This window comes from Erythrolamprus reginae, chromosome 2 (assembly GCF_031021105.1).
Source record: "Erythrolamprus reginae isolate rEryReg1 chromosome 2, rEryReg1.hap1, whole genome shotgun sequence".
Taxonomy (NCBI): domain Eukaryota; kingdom Metazoa; phylum Chordata; class Lepidosauria; order Squamata; family Dipsadidae; genus Erythrolamprus; species Erythrolamprus reginae.
The window spans coordinates 214,889,054-214,914,643 of record NC_091951.1 but is presented as its reverse complement, the minus strand read 5'-3'; the positions used below and the strand labels follow the sequence as shown (position 1 = coordinate 214,914,643).

Here is a 25,590-nt window from a genome sequence, read left to right as displayed (position 1 = left end):
TATCTTCTTTAATCATTATTTTTTACTTATGTTTATACAAACTACTATCCTATACATGTTTGACAAATAAAATAAATAAATAGAAATAAAATAAATGGGTCAGATTGGTTATAAAGTTAGAAGAAAGATCTAGTCTGCAATTTTGCTTTGATAATGTGTATAAAAGTCCATTCATTTTGGTTTAATTTCAATAAACTATGCTATAATTTTTGCTTGGAATTTTGTATTGTTAAATTTTATTTAGTTTTTAATCCTGCAAAGCTGTTTATAACTTTATATGTTTCTTTTGCAGCATATTCACAGGATTTGATCAGATAATAGGGCTCATTATTTTTCTTTTTTTGTGTGTGTGAAATGTGACTTCCATTGAAGACTTAAAGTTTTGTGAAGCTTCCAACCAAAAATAGGCAATTGTTTCTTAATAAATCTAGTGTTGAAACTGTGCCAATTATATATGTCATTTAATAATTATACTTCTGATTTTCAGGTGGAAAAAATAAATCTGTAGAACTCGAGGATGTCAAGTTCCACCAGTGTGTGCGACTATCACGTTTTGACAATGACCGTACTATTTCCTTCATTCCACCTGATGGAGATTTTGAGCTTATGTCATATCGCCTGAGTACACAGGTAGATATTTGAAGTGGAAATTTACTCACAATAAGAGTGTTCTCCTGTACTATCTTCCCTCTGTTTAGATTGGTATCTTTCCCTTGCCTAGTGGATTGCTAATGATTGATGTCCATGCTCTTTATAAAATAGTAGAAATTGCTATGGAAGGGAGATTTTATTTTCGTAAGGAGACAACAACAGAAACTACAGTATGTCCAGATAATTAATGGTTTCCTTTTTCAAGCAGGCTGATTCGTTGCCAATCAGAAATCTTATTGAGATATCTGAAAAACTTTATGATAAATGCTTAGTAATGGCTGTATGTAGTGTCAAGGTTCTTTGCAACAACAAGCCAGCCATGCATATAACACAAACAACCAGTCCAAAAAAAGAGTCATATACAGTAGTTTAATACAAAGAATGAACTCAGTGTTACACAAAATAACCAGGTATTTTGTGCAACACTGCTCTAGGATAGAATCCCAGTAACACTACTCTAGGACTCTAGCACTTTTTTCTTCTGAACATTTCCCCAACAAAATAAAATTAAATATGTTTTCTGGTTCTACAGTGATTAGAATAAAAAAATGATTTATTTTATTTATTTATTAAATTTGTATGCCGCCCCTCTCCGAAGACTCGGGGCGGCTCACAACAGTAATAGAAAAAACAATGTACAATACAAATTAATTCTTAATTAAAACTAAAAACCCATAATTTAAGAAAACATACACACAGCATACTATACATAAACAGTATAGGCCTGGGGAAGTTATTTCAGTTCCCCCATGCCTGATGGCAGAGGTGGGTTTTAAGGAGCTTACGAAAGGCCAGGAGGGTGGGGGCAGTTCTAATCTCAGGGGGGAGCTGGTTCCAGAGGGTCAGGACTGCCACAGAGAAGGCTCTTCCCCTGGGGCCCGCCAAACGACATTGTTTAGTTGATGGGACCCGGAGAAGGCCAACTCTGTGGGACTTAATCGGTTGCTGGGATTCATGCGGCAGAAGGCGGTCCCGGAGATATTCTGGTCCAATGCCATGAAGAGCTTTATAGGTCATAACCAACACTTTGAATTGTGACCGGAAATTGATCGGCAACCAATGCAGACTGCGGAGTGTGGAGTAACATGGGCATACCTTGGGAAGCCCATGATTGCTCTCGCAGCTGCATTCTGCACGATCTGAAGTTTCCGAGCACTTTTCAAAGGTAGCCCCATGTAGAGAGCATTACAGTAGTCGAATCTTGAGGTGATGAGGGCATGAGTGACTGTGAGCAGTGAGTCCCGATCCAAATAGGGCCGCAACTGGTGCACCAGGCGAACCTGGGCAAACGTCCCCCTCGCCACAGCTGAAAGATAGTTCTCTAATGTGAGCTGTGGATCGAGGAGCAATGAATGCTTTTTAGTATGATTGTTGGATGAATGTTAATGGAAGTTTTTTTTAAATTAGAATTTTTAAGGATTGTTTTTATGTATATTAATTGGATTGATTTACTACTGTTTCTTTGTATATGTTGTGATCCGCCCCGAGTCTTCGGAGAGGGCCGGGATACAAATCAAATTAAACTTAAACTTAAACTTATTTATTTTGACTTCTGTGCCACCCAGTCCTGAAGGACTCATGGACTCTGTGTCTCATAGATTATTATCCCTGCTGTTGCTACATTAAATAAGGCCACTCAATGGTGCAGATCTAATTAAAATTAATGGAATTCTAATTATAACAGAACTCCAAGGGGATAAGTTTCATCATGTGTAGTGCAATAATCTTTGGACTATTCTACATCCTCTATTATATTGGAAGCTTTAAAATTCATGCATATCTTTTGTTCTTTCTCTCCTATTCCCCATCCCAAAAAGGTAAAACCTCTCATCTGGATCGAATCTGTCATTGAAAAGTTTTCTCATAGCCGAGTGGAGATTATGGTTAAGGTGAATTATTTCGAGCAATATCCTCATTCCTCTGCAAGACCTCCAGTGTAAAAAAAAGACCTAATAAAATGCACACTCTTATCTTTTATTCCTGTAAATGCTATTGATTGATTCAAATTGGCAAGCATAAAGAGATCCAACCAGTGTTCCCTCTAATTTTTTTCGGTGTGAGCAGAAAAGTATAATGTTTGAGCGGCACATTTCCATGCCTGGGCATCAATCGATTAGAAATAAAAGGGGGTCACATGACCTCAGGACACACAGCAACGGTCATAAAAATGAAACGGCAGCAAAGTTTTGATCCTCCGATCATCGGGCTGCTGCAAAGGTCCTAAGTGTTAAAAAGGGCCATAAGTCACTTTTTTCAGGGCCGTTGCAATTTTGAACAGTCAGTAAATGAACCAATAAGGCCAATGTTTCTATCTCCTGAGTAAGACGGTTATTAAGTGAGTTCTGCCTCACTTTACCACCTTTCTTGCCACAGTCGTTAAGTGAATCCCTGCAGCTGCTTCAACATCCCAAAAGATGTTCACATAACCCTGGGACATGGCCATCATCATAACTAACTTGTCAAGTGTCCAAAGTTTGATCCAATAACCCCTTTATTTTTCTAACAAAATCATTTCTTCCTAGAAGGAAGAATACAAAGAATAAAATGGAAAAGGGGATTAAAAGGGGATACAAAAAATAAAAAAGAAAAGGGTTTGGTTGAAAGTTCTGCTCAGATTGAAGAAATTGGAGTTTGAGAAGGGTTGATTAAGCTTGGAGTATTGTTTTGTTTGCTCTTTTTTAACTTTTATTTTTCTATTTAGATATATGGATTTAGGAATTGCTGATGTTTTAATAAAGTTAGAAGTATTGATTATAATAAGATATGCAGTAGGTGATACTGATTAATGCATAAATGGAATTGAATTTAGCACTTTGGTATACTGGTTAATAAGTTAGAAATATAATTGGTGTTGTACTTTTTGAAGGAACATTAATGAAGGAATTTAACTAAAAGAAAATGTATGTAACTGGATAACAAAATTAGGAAAAAAAACTTTTGCAACTTTTGGGATGATTGATATTAGTTACTAAGAAAATACTGCATTTTATTCATGGAAAATTATACGGTACATTGTAGTGTTTGAATGTATGTTGAGGGAAAAAATTCCCCCCCCAAAGGTCCTTCCACCCTCTTTCCCTCCATTCATTTCATTCTTCCTCCTTCCTCCTTCCTCCATTTCTCCTTCCTTCCTTCCTTCCTTCCTTCCTTCCTCTCCACTTCTCTCTTTTCCCTCTCTCTCATTCTCTCCTTCCAGGTCTCTCTCATTCCTGCGTTGGCTCCAAAACAGGGGGGAGGTGGACCCGCCGTGTTGGAGGGAGAACGGGGTGGGGAAGAGACATGCTGCCAGGCACTTGGCTCCAGCCCCTCCCACCATTTCATCCTTCCTCTCCTAAGCTTCATCCTCCCTCTCCAACCCCCACCCCTCTCTCTGAAGTTTCACAACTCCTCCCATTGTCTCAGCACTCACAACGGACAGCTCGCATTCTCCATTTCAAAATGCGGCAGGGGGGGCAATCTTCCAGGCCCTGCTATAAACCCCCTCAGGAGGCGTTTGAGACTCCTTCACAGCGATCGGATGGTTGCTGTCAGCAGCTTTGCTGGCCGTTGCAGGTCTTGACGTCAGGGGTCCCCTGCTGCCCTGACCGCCATGCTTGCCTTGTGCCATGGGGGGGGGGGCACGTGCAAGCCCCTTGCCTCCACCACCTCCTCTTCCACCATCCTGCTGCCTGAGCCTGTTTACAAGGGGCTGGTGGAAGACCCAATGTCGCTTTTGCTAAAGGTAGGGGAAAAAAGAGTAAAAGCGACATTGGATCTTCCACCACTCAGGCAGCGGGGCAGTGGAAGAGGAGGCGGTGGAGGCAAGGAGCTTGCACGCACAGGGGCCCGCTGATGTCAAGGCCGCCCGGGGAAGAGGCACGCAGTGACAGAGCTGGAGAAGCCGGGCAGGGCTTAGAGCCTACGGGACGCCGACTCCATCGCGCTGGCATGGAAAACTCTGGGCTGAGCTTGGTTTTTCCCTGTGCCCCAGTGCGGTGCGTGCGTTAGAGGGAACATTGCATCCAACCTAAAAGTAAGAATAGCTTACCTCCCAAATTGTGGGTGCTCCATTACTGCAGGTTTTTAGAAATAGACTAGACAATCATTTGACTGTGGATGGTGTAAGGCTCCTGCGTTGTGCAGGAGATTGAACTAGGAGACACCTGAGATCCCATCCAGCACTATGCAGTATGTTAAATGTTCTAAAGGTATGGAATTTGCAGAAAAGAGCATGTCTGTCTTCATTGGATTAAAAAAAAAAGAGTCCAAACTATCTTGAGTTTTGGATCTTTCTCTTGTGTCACAGACTTAATTCATCAGGGAAATATGTCTTTTTCATATGCTATTTTTATTCTGTTTTTTTTTCTGTAAAAGGCAAAGGGCCAGTTCAAAAAACAATCAGTGGCCAATGGTGTGGAGATAAGTGTGCCTGTTCCAAGTGATGCTGACTCACCCAAATTCAAAACCAACATTGGCAATGCAAAATATATGCCTGAAAAGAATACTGTTGTCTGGAACATAAAGTCTTTCCCAGTAAGAAAAAATCCTTTTGTTTTATGTATTTATTTATTTATTTATTTATTAGAGTTGAAAGGGACTTTGCAGATCATCAGGTCCAACCCCCTGCTTAAGCAGGAAATCCTACAGCACGCCAGCCAAATGACAGTCCAATCTCCTCTTGAAAATATCCAAAGTTGGGGAGTTCACAATCCCCGCTGGCAGGCCGTTCCACTGGTTGATCGCTCTGACTCAATGTTCCTTCTAAGCTGTGCAGCCACGCAGCGGCATGCCCAAAAATAACCCCTCGCTCACTCTTTTCCAAGGCCGTGCAAGAAGCCGGGCTTTGGAGTTGGGGGCGGGGAGCATCAAAAGTGCGGAGGCTGGCAAAGGTTACTTTAAATGTCAGGCGCACGTCCCTGCGCGCTCCCCGCAGGGGTGGTGGTGGAGAGGTGCCGGCAGTAGACATAGGTGGAAGGAAGGGGAGCCGTGCCCCCCCCCCCGCCCCCCCATGGCACCTCTGGCCCCCTCACGCCCCTGGCCTCTCGCTGCTGCTCCCGTGAACCCAATCCGCCCCTCTCTCTGGCTTTCTCCTCCTCCACCTCCCACCTTGGGGCGCGGCTCCACCCACAGTGGTGGCTGCAACGGTGGTGGCGGCTACGGCTTCTCCTCATCCGGCCACTAGCAAAGGACCTGCAAGAGGGTTTACTCCAAGCCCCACCCCTCTAGAGTCACAGCCCCTTTGCTGGGAACACTTTCATCCAGGGCTGTCAGCTAAGGGGCTGCAAGAGAGGCGGGGCAGGTGTTCCTGAAGTGCTCCAAGAAAACCCTCTCACAGCCGGAGCGCTTCTGGGAAGCCCACCCTTATTTTCAAAATAACAAAAACCTTCCCCGGCCTCCAGAAAAGAAAGGAAGAGAGAGAAAGTGAGAAAAAGAGAGAGAGAGAGAAAGAGAAAGAGGGGAAGAGAGAAAGAGAGAGAGAGAGAGCAACAGACATTGAGATAGAAAGAAAGAGAGAGGGAGCGAGAAAGTGAGAAAAAGACAGAGAGCAAGAGGGGGAGAGAGAGAAAGAGAGAGAAGAGAGGAAGGAAGAGAGAGAGTGAGAGAGAGAGAGAGAAAGCAAGAAAGAAAGAGAGGAAGGAAGAGAGAGACAGAGAAATGATAGAAAAAAGGGAGAAAAAAGAGAAATGAGAAACTGATTGAGGCAGAGAATAAGAGGAAAGAGAGAAAAACAGAGAGAGAAGTGACTCTTGATTTAAAGCATATGGTAAAAAGCACTTAAATAATAACAGAGAAAACAAGCCCCAGCCCTCACCTGTTTTTGGATATGGTTCAAGAGTTTACACACACGCACACACACACACACACACACACACACACACACACGCGGGGGAGGACACAGGGATGGAAAAAGAGAGAAGTGAGAGAGGGAAGGAATGAGAGAAAAAGGGAGGAAGAGGGAGAAATGAGAAACAAATGAGACAGAAAAGGGGGAGAGACAGGAGAGGTACCCAGAAATGAGAACAGTGGTAGAAATTTGAGGAGGGATGATTGATTATTAAATATGGATTGACTATGGAATATTGGTAAAATATATATTTAGGTGTTGTTTAATGTTAGGATGTATTAATTTAAAAAATTGGATTAGAATTTTAAAATTATATAGAATTACATAGGTAAAATTAATGGAAGATACATATGATAAATAAGGGGTATATGATATGTACTGTATGATTTTATGAGTTTGCATTATGTATTTAAAATATACTTGGAAATGTAGAAGATTGATGAAAGTTAATAATAGTAAATGCTAATTGCCTGAAAATTAATTGAGCTTGGAAATATTGAATGATCTTCATCCTTTTCTTCACTTATATTTTGAAATCTCAGTCCGTGTGAGGCAGATTGTAATTCGAGATGAGTTATTGCTTCATCAAAGCCTCTGTTGATTATATAACTATGTTCTTCAAATTCTTCCATTTTCTGTCCTACGTTCTCCACTTTGTCTTCCATTCTTTTTTCATTATCATGCAAATTTTGTTGTATAACTTTTATGTTTACATCCATTTCTTTCATGCTTCCTTTCACTTCTCCCATTTCAACTTTGAGATCACCCATTTCAACTTTGCGATCTCCCATCGCAACTTTCATTTCTTCAAGATATTTTTTCACTTCTTCTCTGTTTGTATCCATAGAAATTTGAGTTTTCTGCATAAAATCTTGGATAATGGCCAAGGAATTTTGTATAGTCCGAAAGTTTGGTTCTGTCGGAGCTTTCTCCTTTTCTTTTTCTTTTTCCTTGGCCAACATAGTTGTTATTGATCTTTGTTGTAGTGGAGATGGTACTGGAGAACCTTTTGGAGTGGAGGATGGAGTCGATGTCTGTTTTTTTGTTGTTGTTGTGATGATGGTCGTACTTGACATCTTGGAAGAACTTCTCATACCTCTAATATTAATGTCTAAACCATTTAATCTTAATATTGTAACTATTATGTTATAACAACTATAATTAAAATGAATACAATAATGCAATGAAAGAATGAAAAAATGCGATGGGAGATCGCAAAGTTGAAATGGGTGATCTCAAAGTTGAAATGGGAGAAGTGAAAGGAAGCATGAAAGAAATGGATGTAAACATAAAAGTTATACAACAAAATTTGCATGATAATGAAAAAAGATTGTAGTTTTACTTTCACCCAAGGATTTGATTCTTAAAAGGAAACCTTTTCTTTGTTCGCCTTTTTAGTTTCAAGTTCTTTCACTTTTCAACAAATTAAACTCCAAAATTTTACCTTATTCTGTACTTTTCTTTCTTTCTGTAGATCTTTATTTCTTTCGACTTCTGTTTAGATATTTCGCTTCCTCCTCTGTGTACAAGCTGCTATGGCCATGTCCCAATCAAATTGGGGCACAGTTCTTCATCGCTACAGCTGCGGGGTATTCCTTCCCCTCCAGGGCAGTGGCGTTCTGCCCCTCCGAACCTGGCCGAAACGCAAATTACACCCTACAGTGTGAAAAAAGAGAGAGACAGGGATGGAGCACTATCCCCGTCCTCCTGGCGCGGCTCAATCCTCACCCAGAAGTAAAGATGGCAGAGATAATAGGAGGGATCCAGCAGATGGACCCACAAGAACTCTTAAAAGAAATAGATGAAATTTACAGAGCCCAGACTGGCTATGCGAGGAAGCACAATCTGGCAAGAGAGGTTCATATTAAGTTTTCCAGGAAAACAATCAGAGATGATATTTTAAAATTGACAAGAAATCAAACTTGGAAGTATAAAGGGAAAGACTTCAAAGTCTTGAAACAAGTTCCAAAAAGAGTAAGAGAAAGCAGGAGAGAATACTACTTTCTTACTAGTATTTTAATAAAAGAAAATATAACCTTTCGATGGTTGGTACCAGAAGAACTTTCCTTATACTGGCAGGGATCAAGGATCAAGATAGAGAACGTAGAAGAAGCTAGAGCCTTTTTTACGCAAAGCGGATTCAACAGAACCGAACAACCACGCAAAGAAACCAAAGACAAAGAAGAGGAGCAGGGGGCTGCCTGTAAAGAGAGGGAGGAAATACAAGATGTTAGAAGGAAACAACCACAAATGCAACAAGAATTGGTGTTAAGCAGTAGATTATGAGAACCCAAAGAAACCAAGAAATACTACAAATAGAGATGTTATCAGATCTAAAAATTTTATCGGTCAACGTAAATGGAATGAATAACCCTAGAAAAAAAAATCAAATACTGACTAAACTTAAAAAACAAACAGCACAAATAAATATTCTGCAAGAAGTACATATTAAAAAATTAAATGTAAAAATACTAAGTAAACCAAAATTAGGAAATATCTATACAAGTTTAGCTGATCAAAAAAAAAGAGGTGTAGCAATGTATATTGATGAAGCAATAGATTCAAAACAAATATATAGTGATCAAGAAGGTAGAATCTTAATTGTACAATTAGATTTAGAACCAAAACCTCTCATTATATATATATATATGTTTTCGTAAATTTTCACGGGTATATGTATGTAGATTGTTCTGAGTTCGGGTTTTGCCCTGTGTAATGTTTTGCATGTCTATGCGACGTTTCGGTGAAATCACATTCACCATCTTCAGGCTGGAGTTCCAATCTTTGTGTTGTTGTAAATGGAATATTAGCAAACTGACATTTCTTTCTAGTATGTAGTGTGGGGGTGGAGATTTGCTTTGAATGTAGCAAATAGATTGGGTGACTATGCTTCAGTGATCTGATTGGTTGGTATAATCATAGTTGTTAGAAGGAATGACATGAAGATTTTATGAAGTTTTTTGTTTAAGGCTGATTTCCAAATATAAAATTCTAAAATCATAATAATTAGAAGGATTGACATGTTGATTATTATGAAGTGTTTATTTTGTTTAAGGCTGGTTTCCAAATCTCTGGCAGGCGGGAGGTATCATCCCTTTTATTTAAACAAAGGGGTCTCCTTTCAATTTCGATAGCTTCTAGGGAGATTCTTTTATATAAATTCTCTGTTTTGTGGAGTAATTTAGTTTTTTCAAAGTCAATTTCGTGCCCTGTTTTTTTAATGTGCTGGACAAGGGAGGAGGTCTTTTCTTGTTTTTTGACTGCATTCACATGTTCTGCTATGCGTTGGCTCACTCTTCGGTTAGTTTGTCCAATGTATGTGGCTGCACATGTTTTGCAAGGGATTTCATAGATTCCTTGGTATTCCAATTGGATTTTATCTTTGGGGCTCCTTAGGATATTAGATATTTTTTGGTTAGTGCAAAATGAGGTTTTGATGTTATGTTTGTGCAGGATTTTACTAATTTTATCCGTGGTGCCTTTGATGTAAGGAAGGATGGTGGTGCCATTGTCCTGTTCTTGATCTTGTTTTTTGGGGGGTGTCTCTTTATTGATTAGGTTTGTTATTGTTTTCTCTTTGAATCCATTAGAAATTAGTACATCTTTGAGTTTGTTCAATTCAGTTTTTAAGTGCTCATGGTCAGCTAAGCGTTTGGTTCTGGTGATGAGAGTTTTGGCCACTGAGGTGATTTGTGCGGGGTGGTGGTGTGAGTGTGCATTTAGATAACGGTTGGTATGGGTTTTCTTTTGGTAGATAGTATGTCCTAGGCTGCCATTGGGTTTTTTATAGACCAGTACATCTAGAAAGGGAAGTTGATCATTGATTTCTGTTTCCATAGTAAACTGTATTTTGGGGTGTAGGCTGTTGAGATGTGTGAGGAAATTGTCTAGTTTTTCTTTACCATGTGGCCAAATTACAAAGGTATCATCAACATATCTCAGCCAAAGTTTGGGTTTGTATTTGGCTTGCTCTAAAGCATTATTTTCGAAATATTCCATATAGAGGTTGGCTATGACAGGTGATAGAGGTGATCCCATGGGGGCTCCCTCTATTTGTTTATATCTTTGTTCATTATAGATGAAGTATGTATTGGTCAGGCAGTGGTTGGTAAGGTCTAGGATATATTTGGGGGGTTTGTGTTTGTCCTGGATAGCTGTCAAGGCTTCTTTAATAGGTATTTGTGTGAACAGGGACACGACATCGAAACTTACAAGTAGGTCATCGGGTTGTAGGTTTTGTTTTTTAATTATTTGTATAAAGTGGAATGAATTTTGAACATATGAGGTAATATAACAAAACCTACAACCCGATGACCTACTTGTAAGTTTCGATGTCGTGTCCCTGTTCACACAAATACCTATTAAAGAAGCCTTGACAGCTATCCAGGACAAACACAAACCCCCCAAATATATCCTAGACCTTACCAACCACTGCCTGACCAATACATACTTCATCTATAATGAACAAAGATATAAACAAATAGAGGGAGCCCCCATGGGATCACCTCTATCACCTGTCATAGCCAACCTCTATATGGAATATTTCGAAAATAATGCTTTAGAGCAAGCCAAATACAAACCCAAACTTTGGCTGAGATATGTTGATGATACCTTTGTAATTTGGCCACATGGTAAAGAAAAACTAGACAATTTCCTCACACATCTCAACAGCCTACACCCCAAAATACAGTTTACTATGGAAACAGAAATCAATGATCAACTTCCCTTTCTAGATGTACTGGTCTATAAAAAACCCAATGGCAGCCTAGGACATACTATCTACCAAAAGAAAACCCATACCAACCGTTATCTAAATGCACACTCACACCACCACCCCGCACAAATCACCTCAGTGGCCAAAACTCTCATCACCAGAACCAAACGCTTAGCTGACCATGAGCACTTAAAAACTGAATTGAACAAACTCAAAGATGTACTAATTTCTAATGGATTCAAAGAGAAAACAATAACAAACCTAATCAATAAAGAGACACCCCCCAAAAAACAAGATCAAGAACAGGACAATGGCACCACCATCCTTCCTTACATCAAAGGCACCACGGATAAAATTAGTAAAATCCTGCACAAACATAACATCAAAACCTCATTTTGCACTAACCAAAAAATATCTAATATCCTAAGGAGCCCCAAAGATAAAATCCAATTGGAATACCAAGGAATCTATGAAATCCCTTGCAAAACATGTGCAGCCACATACATTGGACAAACTAACCGAAGAGTGAGCCAACGCATAGCAGAACATGTGAATGCAGTCAAAAAACAAGAAAAGACCTCCTCCCTTGTCCAGCACATTAAAAAAACAGGGCACGAAATTGACTTTGAAAAAACTAAATTACTCCACAAAACAGAGAATTTATATAAAAGAATCTCCCTAGAAGCTATCGAAATTGAAAGGAGACCCCTTTGTTTAAATAAAAGGGATGATACCTCCCGCCTGCCAGAGATTTGGAAACCAGCCTTAAACAAAATAAACACTTCATAATAATCAACATGTCAATCCTTCTAATTATTATGATTTTAGAATTTTATATTTGGAAATCAGCCTTAAACAAAAAACTTCATAAAATCTTCATGTCATTCCTTCTAACAACTATGATTACACCAACCAATCAGATCACTGAAGCATAGTCACCCAATCTATTTGCTACATTCAAAGCAAATCTCCACCCCCACACTACATACTAGAAAGAAATGTCAGTTTGCTAATATTCCATTTACAACAACACAAAGATTGGAACTCCAGCCTGAAGATGGTGAATGTGATTTCACCGAAACGTCGCATAGACATGCAAAACATTACACAGGGCAAAACCCGAACTCAGAACAATCTACATATATATATATATATATATATATATATATATATATATATATATATATATATACATACACACACACACACACACACACACACCGAATGATAACCAAAAACAATTTTACAAGGAATTACACGACAAAATAATTGAATTATCAATAGAAAATATGATAATAGTTGGTAACTTTAACGCAATCTCTAACAGTCAAATGGACCATTCGGGTAAAAAGAAAGAAAAGAAAAAAAAGGTAATCTTACCAACAACTTTTCGGAGAATGAGCACTGAATTGTTGTTAAAAGATGTATGGCGTGAATGCCATCCACAAAACAAACAATATACTTTTTACTCAAACCCTCACAAAATTTGGACTAGGATAGATATGGCTTGGGCATCAGCCCACACGATGGAATGGATTATGGATATCAAAATAGAAACCAATAGTTGGGCAGATCACAACCCACTAGTTATACAGTGGTACCTCAAGATATGGACCCCTCGTCTTACGAACAACTCGTGATACGAACTCGGGGTTCAGAAAATTTTTGCCTCTTCTTACGAACTTTTTTCGAGTTACGAACCGGCGTTCGGAGACAGCTGGGAAGCCGCGCGTCTGTTTTAAAAGGTGACAGCCGGGCGGCGGGGCTTCCCAGCAGCCTACCGAACGCCGGTTCATAACTCGAAAAAAGTTCGTAAGAAGAGACAAAATTTTTCTGAACCCCGGGTTCGGTTCGGGAGGTTGCTGGGAAGCCCCCCAGCCCGGCTGTGACCTTTTAAAACAGCTGCGCCGCTTCCCAGCTGTCTCCGAACGCCGAACGCGGAAGTTCGGCTTTGGTGTTCGGCTTCGGGAGACAGCTGGGAAGCGGCGCGGCTGTTTTAAAAGGTCACAGCCGCGCTGGGGGGCTTCCCCCCCCGAACCCCGAACCTGGAAGTTCGGCAAAAGTTTGGGGTTCGGGGGAGTGGTGGGAAGCCCCCCAGCGCGTCTGTGACCTTTTAAAACAGCTGCGCGGCTTCCCAGCTGTCTCCCGAAGCCGAACGCCAAAGCCGAACTTCCGCGTTCGGTGTTCGGACACAGCTGGGAAGCCGCGCGGCTGTTTTAAAAGGTCACAGCCGCGCTGGGGGGCTTCCCACCCACCCCGAACCCCGAACTCGGAAGTTCGGCAAAGGTTCGGGGTTCGGGGGGGGAGAGAAGCCCCCCAGCGCGGCTGTGACCTTTTAAAACAGCCGCGCGGCTTCCCAGCTGTCTCTCGAAGCCGAACGCCAAAGCCGAACTTCCGCGTTCGGCGTTCGGAGACAGCTGGGAAGCGGCGCGGCTGTTTTAAAAGGTCACAGCCGCGCTGGGGGGCTTCCCCCTGAACCCCGAACTTTTGCTGAACTTCCGGGTTCGGGGTTCGGGGGGGTGCTGGGAAGCCCCCCAGCCCGGCTGTGACCTTTTAAAACAGCCGCGTGGCTTCCCAGCACCCCCCCAACCCCGAACCCGGAAGTTCGGCAAAAGTTCGGGGTTGGGGGGGTGCTGGGAAGCCCCGCCGCCCGGCTGTCACCTTTTAAAACAAGGTGACAGCCGGGCGGCAGCGGGTTTTTTGCGGGGGGTTTTTTTGGTTGCACGGATTAATTGACTTTACATTGTTTCCTATGGGAAACAATGTTTCGTCTTACGAACCTTTCGTCTTACGAACCTCCCCCTGGAACCAATTAGGTTCGTAAGAAGAGGTTTGACTGTATATTGGAAAGGTAACGAAAAACCCAATAATTGGCATATGAATAGAAATGTTCTGAGAGATTCTCTTTATAAAGAATGGATCAAAAAAGAATTGGATTTTTTCTTCGATATAAATAAAAATAATGAAACAACCCACAAATCTCTGGAATACAACAAAGGCATATATTCGGGGCCTGAAAATCTCCTATATGGCAAAAAAAATAAAGAGAAAAGGATATAATACCTAGAATTAGAGGAGGAATTTAAAAAATTAGAATTATGCAACGCAATGAATATGCAACGCAATGCAACGCAATGAATATGCAACGCAATGCAACGCAATGAATATGATAATAAAGTTAAAAATCAGATGGACCTACTAAAATACAAAATAAAATTGATAGAACAAGAACAATTAGCTGAAAAAATAAAAGAGCAAAACCAGAATATTATGAGCACGCAAATAAACCAGGAAGATGGTTGGCTTATAAACTAAGGAAAGACAGAGAATCTAAAATTATTAAAAAATTACTGGATGGTAAAGGAACAATAAGATAGAATAGACGAAAAGAAGGGAATAGTGTTAGAATTTTATAAAAATTTGTATAAAAAAGAAGAAATAAAAGAAGAGGAGATTTTTGATTATTTAAGTTCTATAGATTTACCTACATTAACAGAAGAACAGCAACAAAACTTAATAAACCCTTTACAATGTTTGAATTACAGCAATTTCTTAAAAATCAGAAAAATAACAAAGCTACAGGCCCAGATGCAATACCTGCAGAATTTTACAAATTAGACAGTAATATACTCACTACGAATATGTTAGAGATATTTAACAAGATAATAGCAGATGGTAAATTGCCTAGATCATGGTCAGAAACTTTAATAACATTAATACACAAAGCGGGAACAGAAAAGGAAAAAATTGAAAATTATAGACCGATTTCGTTATTAAATGTAGACTATAAAATTTTTGTATCAATATATGTATTTAGGCTTTAAAATATTATAAATGGAATAATACATGAAAATCAGAATTGATTTTTGCCAGGTAGACAAATTAAAAATAATCTGAGGACAATTATAAATACTTTGGAATATTACGAACACCCAGAAAAACAAATGGCACTAGTATTTCTAGATGCCAAAAAAGCATTTGATAACGTAGATTGGATTTTCATGAAAATGCAATTAAATAAGATGAATGTGGGAACCAAATTTTTTAACATAATAGATGCTATTTATTCAAATCAATCAATTAAGATTATATTAAACAATGAACAAACAGAAGGATTAGAAATACAAAGAGGAGTCAGACAAGGTTGCCCTATATCACCATTGTTATTTATTTTAACACTAGAAACATTATTAATAAAAATAAGAACAAAAAATGACATAAAAGGATTACAGATAAAAAAAGAAACATACAAAGTGCAAGCATTTGCTGATGATGTGGTCTTTATAATAGAAGATCCCCCGACATCAATATTAAAATTAATAGACCTAACAGAAGAATATAGGAAAGTGGCAGGTTTGAAAATAAATAGGGAAAAGACACAATTACTTACAAAAAACAGGATGGATTCAGAGATAAAACAATGAGAAAACTTAACAAAAATGAAGATAACAAAAAAAGTAAAATACTTGGGTATTTGGATTTCTGCCAAAGCTATATCTTTAAAAAACGATAACTATATAAAACTTTTAGGTCAAATTAAAAAAAGTTGGAAATATGGGATAATTTATAGTTATCCCTATTAGGAACAATTTCTACAATTAAAATGAATATTCTCCCTAAAGTATTGTTTTTATTTCAGGTAATTCCAATAAACCCGGGAGGGAATTTTTTAAAAGAACTAACTAAGATTACTGAAAAATTTATATGGCAAGGTAAAAAACCAAGAATAAAACAAAGTTCACTAAAAGATCAAAAAGAGAGGGGCGGGCTTGCCCTCCCAAACTGGAAGTTATATTACCAAGCGGCAGCATTATCTTGGATAAAAGAATTGTTAACTTTGGAAAATAGAAGATTATTAAATTTAGAGGGCCATGATTTAATGCTAGGTTGGCAAGCCTTTGTCTGGTATGAAAAGTTTAAAACCCATTAATATTTTAAAAGACACACAATCAGAAAGGCATTATTAGATGTTTGGAAAGAGATTAAAAAAATCATTTCCTGGTAATGCCAGAATGGATGTCGCCAATAGAAGCCAGGTTTTTAGGAAGATTCTGGAATGTGCAGAATTAGATATGATGACGAGACGGTTAAATAACCAAGTTGAAACAGAATTTTATAAAATTTGGCAGAAGGTTTACAACTGGTGGAACACAAAAAAAGATTTATAAAGATATCAAAACAAAGTATTGAATAGTTAAATTTACTAGATTGAATATATTACATAGCAATATTTCATAGATAAGTTTATTTTATTTCACATTGATTTTAATTATTTTAATTATAATTATATAATTGGAAAATATTGAAAAGTTAAGATTTTTATGTCAGCATATATTATATAGAGATATTTTATTGATAAATTGATTTTTCTGTATTGATCTAAACTATAATTAGTTTTTGTTTCTGTATTAAGAAGACTTCTATACTGAGCGGAGCAATTGTAGCATCTTTTTGTGTTAAAAGTTGTATATCTTGTCCTGTCTTATATTTTAAAAATTAATAAAAATATTATATAAAAAGAAATATTGAATGAAATTATAGAAAAGTATAATTTATGGAAATATATTAATTGATGCATTGGTGTTCTGGTAGATTTTCATAGTATTACTAGATTAGTATAATACTATGATAAATATTTAAGAAATCAAGGTTTTAAAGCTTGGATTTATTAATAGTTGTGTTTTTGGTATTGCTGGTTGTTTTAGTTTTAATAGTAATAGATTTTGGTTTTGTTTTATTATTAATTTCTTTTAATAAAAAAGAAGGGATTTTTTTCTTATTTATTTATTTATTTATTCATACATACATACATACATACATACATACATACATACATACATACATACTTCTTTGCCGCCCAGTCCCAAAGGGACTGCCGCTCAGACACTATACTTTTTTGCCCACACCGGAAAAAAATTAGAGGGAACATTGCTCTGACTGTCAGAAAGTTTTTCCTTTCTAGGTTGAATCTCTCCTTGGTCAGCCCTCTGGTGCCCTAGAAAACAGCATGACCCCCTCCTCTCTGTGGCAACCCCTCAAGTACCTGTAGACTGCTATCATGTCCCCCCCCTGCCCCTTCTTTTCTCTAAGGCTATCCATGCCCAGTTCCACCAATCTCTCTTCATAAGTCTTGATTTCTAGTCCCCTAATAATTTTGGTTGCTCTTTTCTGCACCTTCTCCAGAGTTTCTATGTCTCTTTTGAAGTGTGGTGACCAGAACTGAATGCAGTACTCCAGATGTGGTCTGACCAGGATGTTATAGAGTGGTATTAATGTAGTGTATCCCCCTGTTGATATAGTTTAGGATTGTGTTGGCCTTTTTAGCTGCTGCTGCACATTGCTGGCTCATATTTAGTTGATTATTCAACAAGACTCCGAGATCCCTTTCACAGTGTACTAAGTAGGGTTCCTCCCGGACTGTATGCGTGTCTTGGGTTTTTTTTACCTAGGTGAAGGACTTTACTCTTCTCGATGTTGAACATCATTTTGTTAGTTTGGGCCCACAGCGTTAATCTATCTAGGTCTTTCTTATTTTGAGCCTATCCTCTAGGGTGTTGGCTATCCCCACCAGCTTGGTGTCATCTGCAAATTTGATTAGTTCCCCCTCTATTCCCTCATTTATTTTTATATATTTATTTTATTTTGTCCAATACATAATACACATTGAAGAGAATAGAAATGTAGTACAGTAATATAAGTAAAGAAAAGAATAGAAGAAAAGATATAAAAGTATAGGTGAACATATTTGAAAGGAAGAAAAGATAAATGAGATAAGTAGAGACAATTGGACAGGGGACGGAAGGCACACTGGTGCACTTATGCACGCCCCTTACTGACCTCTAAGGAACCTGGGGAGGTCAATCGTGGATAGCCTAAGGGAAAAATGTTGGGGGTTAGAGGTTGACACTACTGAGTCAGGTAATGAGTTCCACGTTTCGACAACTCGGTTGCTGAAGTCATATTTTTTACAGTCAAGTTTGGAGCGGTTAATATTAAGTTTGAATCTGTTGCGTGCTCTTGTGTTGTTGCGATTGAAACTGAAGTGACAGGTAGAACGTTGCAGCATATGATCTTGTGGGCAATACTTAGATCGTGTTTTAGGCGTCATAGTTCTACGCTTTCTAGACCTAGGATTGATAGTCTGCTTTCGTGCGGTATTCTGTTTCAAGCGGAGGAGTGAAGGGCTCTTATGGTGAAGTATCTTTGGACATTTTCAAGGGTGTTGATGTCCGAGATGTGGTATGTGTTCCAGACAGATGAACTGTATTCAAGGATGGGTCTGGCAAAAGTTTTGTAGGCTCTGGTGAGTAGTGTGAGATTGCCAGAGCAGAAGCTGCGTAGGATCAGGTTAACAACTCTAGAAGCCTTTTTGGCGATATTGTTACAGTGGGCTTTGGCACTTAGGTCATTTGATATTAATATTCCAAGATCTTTTACTGAGTGGGGGTTGGCTGTGAGAATTTGTTTATTCAGTTTATATATGAGGTTCGGATTCTTTTTGCCGATGTGGAGGGTAGAACATTTGCTGGTTGATATTTGAAGTTGCTAGGTGTTAGACCAATCTGAAACAAAGTCGAGATCTTTTTGGAGAGTAGATGTGTTGTCCGTGGTGTTGAAAAGTTTTACATCGTCGGCGAAAAGAACACAGTTGCTTGTGATATGATCGCAGAGGTCGTTGGTGTAGAGAATGAATAGAGTAGGTCCTAGTACACTGCCTTGGGAAACGCCACTTTTAACCGGGACAGGGGTGGAAATGGCACTTCCAATTTTGACAACTTGTTGCCTGTTTGTCAGGAATGCAGTAATCCAGCTGTGGAGGAATTCTGAGATACCATAGGATTTGAGTTTTAGGAGTAGTTTGTCATGTTTGTCATCTAGGTCATTGATGAAAATGTTGAAGAGCACAGGGCCCATGACAGAACCCTGTGGCACCCCACTGCCTACCTTCTTCCAAGTGGATTTGGAGCCATTGAGGACAACTCGTTGGGAGCGGTTGGTCAGCCAACTCTTTATGCATCTGCATGTGTTGTAGTCTACCCCGTTTTTTTCTAATTTGTGGATTAGGAGATTGTGATCTACTTTATCAAAAGCTTTGCTGAAGTCCAAGTATATGAGATCAACTATGTTGCGTTGGTCTACTGATTTGGTTATGGTGTTGAAAAATGGGACTTCCGGTTTTGGCGTTGCTCTGTCAGCTGGGTGGTCTCCGTATCTCCTCGGGGCTACTCCAGCTTTTCGTGAAACTCAGTGCCTTTTAGGCAACTCCTGACCCGAAGAGTTGGGGGTTTTACAAGAGGAACCTCCAGTGCACCCGGGGGTGGTAGGCAGACCCCCCCAAACAGCGAGGACTCCTCTTACCGACACATGAAAAACCCGATCATTTGATTGGCCCAAAGAGCCGACGCTTTGATTCCTCTGTGGAAGCTGCTGAATATACGACAAGAAAGAACTGAAAGTGAGAACTTTGACTTTTCTTTTGTTACGAACAGTGTTATATATGATAAGAAGGTTATAGAAAGTGAATCCTTGCTGCTTGTTTCAATCCGGACTGAGGTTAAAGCTTATTGCCAAATTTTAAAGGCGGCGACTGCGTTAAAATGACGACGGTATTAAAACGATCTGCGTAGGTGACCAGAGAGGATGCAAATTTTACTCTAACAACTATATTTAACAGTTATATTAAAGTCCCAGTAATTGACATTTAAAAGTGACTGATAAAATCTTGATTAGGATTAGCAGTGGGGATTTTGTTTTGAGCTGGATGTTGGAAGTTCCGAGGGTTGGTGGAAGTTTTTGAAGTTTGTGAACTGTTTGAAGGATTACATCGCGGACGGAGTGAATCCCCAAGAAAGAAAGACAAAACCGGAAGACCAAAATTTCTTTTTTATATTGTGTTTTCCCTTCTTCTAACCCCGAATTGCTTTTTCTATTTGGATATCTACTTATTTTTGATCCTATTATAACTTCGGAATCTCATTTGAACCTGTGGATTATAAATTGGCGTGATACAATATCGGAGTCTGTCTACGGCTGAAATACTAAATTGGGAAAGGAAAAAGAGAGAACACCAAAAGAAGAATTTACAAACAACGCTGAATATTGTGAACACTTGGCGACTCTAGAAGATTCTAGAAAAAGAACTTTGTAACCTTGTGAATCTTTGACCTTTCCGATAATTGTGGACAATTGTGGATAATTGCAGACAGTCTACTGAACGCTGACAAAACCTATAAAATTTCGGTTAACCATCAAGGGACCGGACACTCTCTGCTTTTGGAACTCTGGTAACAAACGTATCAACAACACCGCTTGGAACAGCCGATCTTCAGATAACAACTAGAGGATATGTTCTTTGTCAATCAATAGTAATTATACTCTTAAAATAACAATAAATGTTTGTTTTAATAACAATAATAATATACAGTAGTACCTCTAGATACGAGCTGCTCTACATGCGAGTATTTCAAGATACAAGCTAGGAGGGGCGAGACATTTCTGTTCTACTCCCGAGCTGAAATTCGGGATACGAGCCGAGCGTCTACTAGGTGGTGCAAGAATATCTTGCTTTTGGTTAGAATCCTTGCTTTTGGTTATCTCGGAGGGGGAAAAGTTATTTGTTCCAGAATATGAGTTGCCTCGAGATACAAGCTCCCTTATGGAACAAATTATGCTCGTATCTAGGGGTACTACTGTATTAATATATTTATAATAATAGTAAAACTGTTTATTTTGTCTTACATCACTCAATCAATGCATAGTTAATTAATCTTTTCTCATCAATTTATTGGTTAGTAATTACTAATGATTACTGCCTAGCAATTATCACTGTTCATAGAGAGTTGCTTAGCAATAGCTTAATATATAGCTCAATTAATTTATAGTTAACCAACTCTCCTGCACTGATATATTAATTATCTATTACAATTAATTATTGGTTATTGCTTATTAATTACTACTGTTTAATGATAGCTGGTTAGTACCATCTTAGTACTTATTAGTGTTATAGTGTTTGATACTTTTCTGATTTCCTTTCTTTCTGAGCTATAGATATATACATATTTCCCTTATTTTACATATTTTGTATACAATTATAAACTTGAAAAGTTGAGATATAAATTAAATAAAGTAGGTAGTACCTAGTAAATGATAAGGCCTTATATAGAACTACTTTTGAGAATCAATGTTTTATAATAATAAGCACTGAAACCTAATTTACTATCACAGTTTGAGATAGTAGATATATTACATATATTATATTACTTGATTTTGGATTCCTGACAAATGAATTGTTGATAAATGAACAGATACCCTTTAAGATTGTTACCCTTTAAGACTAAGATTCGGTCTCTTATTTTATATTTTCTACTTTCCTCCTTTATACTTAGAGATCTATATAACACTTTTACATTACCTATCTATATCTATATCTATATTCTTTAACATTTCTGTGGTTCTGTAACAACTTTCCTATTACTTATGGAAACCTAGTCCTACCTCACTATATAATTCTAAACTACTTCAATAACTATCGTCCTACTACGTATCTGGAAATACTTTTGGATTAAATTCAAAATGTCTACCTCAAGCACCAATACGATAACGAAGGCCTGGAGAAAGACGGCTGCTCAACCCCTAACACCTTCTAATCAACGCGGCTCTGACAATCCTCCCAACCTGCTAAACCCACCAAATGAAAGAAACCCGGTTGATCAGACCACAGTTACATTAACCTCTTTGCAGGAGATGATACTTAGGATGTAAGAGTCTATCGACAGGAACTATGTAGCAATGACAGGCACTATGGGAACATTGAAGGAGGACATAAAGAAAATTGATGACCGGGTTGGACGCCTCGATGGAAGGATTGAAATGGTGCATGAAATACTTACGAAAAATGATTTAAAAAATCCCCCAAATTGAAGAAGCCAATGAAATAATAGAAACACGCCTCCAAGACGCTGAAGGTAGAACGGAGTACATCAACAAAGATCTCGAGGAAGCTATTATAACTCTGGAACTGGAAAAATCAGCATTCTATTTAAGATTCCAAAATGTAACCGAGTCAAAGGAAGATCTACCTCAAGTTATGGCAGAAATTCTAGCTACAATGACAAATAAACACGCACAAGAGATTATACAACAAATGGATGAAATATATAGGATTTCTACACCATATGCTAGAAGAAACCGACTGCCCAGAGAAGTCTACATTTGCTTCCTTTGGCGTACCTTCAGAAACGAAATATATAATGCATTTAAAGACAATTCTGTTTCTTATAAACAGAAAGAAATTATAACTCTTTGTCAAATACCTCGACGTGTAAGAAAAAAAAGAAAACCTTATCAGGCACTGGCACAAAAACTTAACAAGAACAAAATACCTTTTAGATGGCTCATCCCGGAGGGCATGCTCATATCTCTCAGTTAAAAGAAACACAAGATCACCACAGTAGAAGAGGTTAAAGACTTCCATGAGCACGTTATTAAAATAGTGGAGGAACATTACCCCCTGGAACAAGAAACAAAAGACTAGGCCAGTGTTGATGAATTGAGTTCCGAAGAAGCCCTCTCAGATAAAGAGACTAGAGATGTTTCCAGAAGACAGGAATATGGTAGAGACGGTCCAAAAACTAGAGCCCAAACTGAAGCCAGAAAGGAGAAGAGATGAGAATGTTGAAACTTACCACCAGTACAAGGAAATAACATTATTCTCAGTAAACATTAATCTCCCCTTCAAAGAGGAAGAAAACCTTTCACAAAATAATAAAACAAGACTTTGATTTAATCTGCCTACAAGAAACGCATATCAAATTTCGAGACACCGAGATACTAAATTGCCCCAGACTTGGTAAAAAATTCATATGACTTGCAAATATTAAAAAAAGAGGAATAGTTGTATATGCCAAACCAAATCTTGCCCCAAAATTAATTTATTCTGACAATAATGGTCAGATTTTAATAATACAAATTTCTTTAGGCTCAAAAAGACTGAATATAATCACAATAAACGCCCCATCGATTCGGCAACACATATTCTTTTCCAATCTCCATAAAAAAAAATTAGAATTAAAATTAGAAAATATAGTGATTGTGGGAGATTACAATGCGATATTTAACTCAAAGTCTGTGGGATACTTTGAAAGCATAGATAAGAGGCATTTATATTGCATAAACAGCTAAAAAGAAAAACAAAACAAAACTCAATTTGACATATTAAATACAAAAATAAAAAATTAGAAGGAAAATTACAAATAAACCCAACTAATCATAAAATCCTATCTGAAATAAATCTGATTAAACACAAAATAAACATAAAAACCCAAGATGAACTATCTCGAAAATTAAGAATTTCCAGGCAAAAAGAATTTGAATTCGCCAATAAACCTGGTAGATGGCTATCTTTTCAACTCGCACAACAGAAGAAAGACAAAAACATCAAAGCTCTATATGATGAACAGGGAGTCTTAAAAACCTCCCACAATGATAAAAAAAATAATAATAATTGAAATGTTTTTGCCAATTTGTATAAAAAAGAAGATATAGATGAACATTTGATCTTAGAATTATTACAACATTCAGACTTAATCAAAATAAAGAAAGAACACCAGGAACTCATAAATAAAAAAAATAACGGCTTTTGAATTAGACAAAGCAATTGCCAATCAAAAAAACAATAAAACTCCTGGGCCAGATGGCATTCCTGTTGAATTATATAAACAAGCCTCAGAAAATTTGAACCCTATACTTCTTAAACTATTTAATGAAGTACTAGAGGAAGCTCTAATTCCTGAAACATGGAACGAAGCCTACATAACATTAGTCCCGAAAGATGAAAAAAATAGGTCCCATATACAGACTTACCGTCCGATATCCCTACTAAACTCAGATTATAAAATCTTTGCCACAATTATCGCTGATAGATTAAAAAGGATTTTAAATATTATTATACACGCAGATCAAAATGGTTTCCTTCCGACAAGGAACATTGGAATGAATACTAGAATTATACTTGAATCCATAGAATATTACAATAAAAATATTGATAAGCCTGCTGCATTCATATTTGTTGACCTTTATAAGGCTTTTGATAGTTTACACTGGCAATTTCTTATTTCACAACTGGAAATTATGAACTTTGGTAATCACTTTGTTAATCTAATTAGAGCCTTATATACTATTCTGACAGCAAAAATATTAGTCAACAATGATATCACAGATAAGATATATATTGGTAAAGGTGTCAGGCAAGGATGTCCACTAGCCCCATTACTTTTTATTTTGGCATTAGAAACCCTGTTAAATAATATAAGAGCAAATAAACAAATTCAAGGTCTTAAAATAAAACATGAACATTTTAAAGTTCAAGCTTTTGCTGATGACATGGTTTTCATATTACAGGACCCATTAAAAACAATTACAAACTTTATTAAAGAAATGGAGAGATTTGGTACCGTGTCTAGACTAAATATTAATAAAGAAAAAACCAAAATGATAATAAAAAATATGTCTCAAATCCAGATAACTAGACTAGAAGAACTATCTAAACTCAAATCCACAAAAACCCCTAAATATTTAGGCCTATGGATCACCGCGAACTGTGCAACAATCAAAAAAGACAACTATGATAAACTCACAGAAGATGTAGACAAAGAATTGAAAAAATGAACAAAACTTCCTATCTCTTTAATGGGAAGGATAGCCACGATCAAATCAAATATTCTCCCAAGATATCTATACTTATTTCAAACTACCCCAACAAAATTAAATAAAGCCTTTTTTGAGTCATTACATAAAAAGTTCCGCAAATTTATCTGGGCAAAGAAGAAGGCAAGGATAAAAATGAAATGTATGTTTGACCACCGCGCAAGAGAAGGATTTGGACTTCCTAATATGGAATTGTATTACAAAGCCTCAATGTTTAATTTAATTAGGGAGTGGATAACTCTGAAAAACAGAAGGTTACTTGTACTAGAAGGCTATGACGTCCTTATGGGTTGGCATGCCATCTTACTAACAGACTTGCGCAAAATAGCACCTTATATCAAGCAACATTACATTCGTAATGCATTAATCCATGTTTGGCAATTTATTAGGAAGAATTATTACCTAGCTATTCCAAAATGGATTTCACTAATTGAAGTAATTACTTATCCTAATATTCTTCCCATAAATAAGATAATAACCTACGAAGAAGTAATTGACTCAAATGACCTTTTAATATCTAAACAAACCCTTGCAGAGATTGGCCTCAATTTAGACTGGTATCAATATATCCAATTACATAATATCTACACCAAACACAAAAATTTTGGGTATAACGTTTATCTTAACGAATGGGAACGAATATGGACAAAAAATTATGAATATACAATCGCCAGCACTCAGAAAAAAACCAATATAA

General features: G+C 37.8%; 1 protein-coding gene across 2 annotated transcripts in view; it reads left to right on the top strand.

The window, feature by feature from the left end:
- AP1M2 (adaptor related protein complex 1 subunit mu 2) overlaps nucleotides 1–25,590 on the top strand; it is a 124,895-nt gene that overhangs the window by 68,305 nt on the left and 31,000 nt on the right. For both annotated transcript variants that reach the window (XM_070741797.1, XM_070741794.1), the window contains exons 7-9: nucleotides 488–630; nucleotides 2,469–2,540; nucleotides 5,005–5,163. In XM_070741797.1, the coding sequence (XP_070597898.1) occupies nucleotides 488–630; nucleotides 2,469–2,540; nucleotides 5,005–5,163 (374 nt within the window). The remainder of the gene's footprint in view (nucleotides 1–487; nucleotides 631–2,468; nucleotides 2,541–5,004; nucleotides 5,164–25,590) is intronic.